Raw genomic sequence first — 3412 nt, forward strand, 5'->3', positions numbered from 1 at the left:
AACTAAAATGTATTATTATTATTATTACTCCATTATAATACTACAGGAAAAAGGACATTTTTTTTCTTGCTTTCAGGTTTTTATATTACCTTCAGCAGGATCCCACCAATAAAGTGACAGGAGCAGAAAGAAGTGTGGAGAAGACAGAGCTGCAAACATGGAGCAGGATAAAGTCGTGGAGAGTGTTAAACAAAAGCTTAAAGAGCATCTCCAGGAAAAGTCTACCTGGATAAATGAGGGCACATCGGATAGTCGGTCTCGATTTAACAGCGTCTACACAAAACTCTACGTCACTCAGCAGGCTCAGGATTCTGGTTCCATATCACATGAGATTCTTGATCACTTTAATGTCCCACATCTGCAGTCATCGTTTTCACAGGTGAACAATAAACAGATCGATTTCTTAAATATCTTTAAACCAGGAAGAATTCATGTTCAGCAACAAGCAGCAAAAGAAAAGACAGTCCAAAGAGTGATGACGAAAGGCATCGCTGGCATTGGAAAGACATTTGCTGTCCAAAACTTTGCTCTAAGCTGGGCAGAAGGAAAATCTAACCAGCACATTGATTTCATCTTTGTGCTCCCCTTTAGAGAGCTGAACATGCTCAGAGATGCCGACTACAGTCTGCTGCAGCTTCTCCTTCACTTCTACCCTGAAATAAAACCCCTAGAAGCTACACAGCAGCTTGTTCACAAGCAAGTGCTGTTCATCTTTGATGGTTTGGATGAAAGCAGATTTCCACTGGACTTTGATGGAGCTGTGAGAATAAGTGAAATAGATCGAAGATCAACAGTTGATGTGCTGCTGACCAACCTCATCCAAGGCAACCTGCTGCCTCGCGCTCTGCTCTGGGTAACATCCAGACCTGCAGCTGCCAGTCAGATACCTTCTAAATACATTGACCAGATGACAGAAGTCCAAGGTTTCACTGAGCAACAAAAAGAGTCATACTTCAGGAAGAGATTCAGCACTGCTAATCAGGCAGAAGAAATCCTGTCTCGTCTTAGAGGAATGATCAGCTTCTATTTCATGGGCCATATCCCAGTGTTTTGCTGGATCATCGCTGAGGTGTTTAGGAAAGGATGGAGTGATGAGAGGAGCCGCGGCATCACAACGATGACAGAGCTGTACATTTATTACTTACTAATTCAAACACAAAGAACGAGACAGAAATATGCAGGGAAAAGCTCCAAGAAGAGGTCCAAACAGAAGAAGTCTCAAGCCCAGAACTCTGCCATGCTTTTAAACTTGTCCAAGTTGGCATTTGAACAGCTGCAGAAAGGAAACATCATATTCTATGAAGAGGACCTCACAGAAAGTAGCATCGATGTTGATGAAGCATCAGTGTTTTGTGGATTTTGCTCAGAGATTCTTAAGGAAGAACGAGGCCTGTACAAGAAGAAGATGTTCAGCTTTGTGCATTTAAGCTTTCAGGAGTTTCTTGCAGCTCTCTACATGCACCACTGCATCCTGACGGACAACTTCAGTACTTTGAAGTCTTTCCTGGGTGTCGACCCGACAGATCTGAGCTTTCTGGATTTGCAGAAAAAGGTTGTGGATAAAGCCTTGCAAAGTGAGAAAGGTCAGTTAGATCTGTTTCTGTGTTTCTTCCTTGGATTTTCTCTGGAGTCCAATCAAACAGTGCTGCAGGGTTTACTGCCACAGGTAAAGAGCAGCTCGGACACCACCGAAGAGATGAAGGGATACCTGAAGAATTTCCATGTCAAAGACATCCCACGCGAGAGGTACATGAACCTTTTCCTCTGCAAGTTTGAGCTGAAGGAAGAGAGATTTCAGGATGACATCAGAATGTATCTGGATTCAGGAGCGAGACTCTCGACCATCGACTGTGCAGTGCTGTCGACCATGATGCAGATATCAGGGGAAGTGCTCGAGGAACTTGATCTGACAAAGTCTTATACACCGTTTATTGGGACTGAGAAACTTATCCAGCAAATGAAGAACTGCAAGAAGGCTGTGTAAGTAGTTTGAGATTGAAACAAGAGTTTCAATTCAGTAATTTGCTGAGGCTGTTTTTGAGGCTTTACTAACATTGCTTAGGATATGGATGGTAAATAGTAAATGGTCTGTATTTATATAGCGCTTTACTAGTCCCTAAGGACCCCAAAGCGCTTTGCACATCCAGTCATCCACCCATTCACACACTGGTGATGGCAGCTACATTGTAGCCACAGCCACCCTGGGGCGCACTGACAGAGGCGAGGCTGCCGGACACTGGCGCCATCGGGCCCTCTGACCACCACCAGTAGGCAACGGGTGAAGTGTCTTGCCCAAGGACACAACGACCGAGACTGTCCAAGCCGGGGCTCGAACCAGCAACCTTCTGATTACAAGGCAAACTGCCAACTCTTGAGCCATGATCGCCCCTTAGATGGAGGATAGATGGTGAATACTTGTAAAGGTAAGGAATAAAAACATAATGTCATTTAAAGTCTGCCATTTTAATATAGTGGAAATGACATATACAGTGCATATCGAAATTATTCACTGCACCTAATTTGTTCCAGATTTTCAATCCTGGAACCAGTCTCCTGGAGTGAGGCTGGACTCTGTCTCAGTCTGGAGTTGGCCCTGGTGAGAGGTGGTGAGCTGGGGTGGGTATCTTGGTATCCCCTTGGCTTGCTGCGTGTATGTTGGGGTTTCTCCCAGTGGACGAGAGGGCTTGTTCCCTGCACCTCCAGGTCAGTGAATGGGTCCTGACCGTCGTCTGCGCTTATGCGCCGAGTGGCAATTCAGAGTACCCAGCCTTCTTGGAGTCCCCTGAGTGGGGTACTCCACCTGGGGACTCTGTTGTCTTACTTGGAGACTTCAATGCTCACGTAGGCAATGACAGCGAGACCTGGAGGGGCTTGATTGGGAAGAACAGCCTCCCAGATCTGAACCTGAGTAAGCTTTGTTATTGGACTTCTGTGCAAACCACAGTTTGGCCATAACGAAAACCACGTTCGAACATAACAGTGTCCATAAGTGCATGTGGCATCAGGACGCTCTAGAGTGTGGTGTGCCGAAGAGATTCTGTCAAACTCAGTGGCAGGGCCCCTTGAGTTGATGAGGTTCACCCTCAGTTCCTGAAGCCTCTGGAGGTTGGTAAACTGTCTTTGTTGACATGCATCTACAATGTTGCGTGGAAATCAGGGGTGGTACCTCTGGTGTGGCAGACCAGAGTGCTGGTTCCCATCTTTAAGAAAGGGGACCAGAGGGTGTGTTCCAACTATAGGTGGATCACACTCCTCAGCCTCCCCAAGAAAGTCTATGCCAGGGTGCTGGAAAGGAGAGTACAGGAGAGTTCCCCGTATAAGCTGGAGGAGGTGGTTGGTTAGAGGGTGGTCTCGGTTTTGTGTTTAGGCTGCTGCACCCACACCCCGGCCCTGGACAAGCAGAACAAGATGG

At 46.4% G+C, this 3412-nt stretch overlaps 1 protein-coding gene across 1 annotated transcript; it reads left to right on the forward strand.

Annotated features, from left to right (window-relative positions):
- Positions 1-343: 343 nt before the first annotated feature.
- On the forward strand, positions 344-3094 carry LOC106455982 (protein NLRC3-like). The gene is made up of 4 exons (XM_013907964.1): positions 344-1980; positions 2530-2558; positions 2672-2908; positions 3006-3094. The coding sequence occupies exons 1-4, from the start codon at positions 476-478 to the stop codon at positions 3092-3094; spliced, it is 1860 nt and encodes a 619-aa protein (XP_013763418.1). The 5' UTR covers positions 344-475.
- Positions 3095-3412: the final 318 nt, after the last annotated feature.

The sequence above is a fragment of the Pundamilia nyererei genome, unplaced genomic scaffold, assembly GCF_000239375.1.
Source record: "Pundamilia nyererei isolate P.nyererei 1_Seehausen unplaced genomic scaffold, PunNye1.0 scaffold00663, whole genome shotgun sequence".
Taxonomy (NCBI): domain Eukaryota; kingdom Metazoa; phylum Chordata; class Actinopteri; order Cichliformes; family Cichlidae; genus Pundamilia; species Pundamilia nyererei.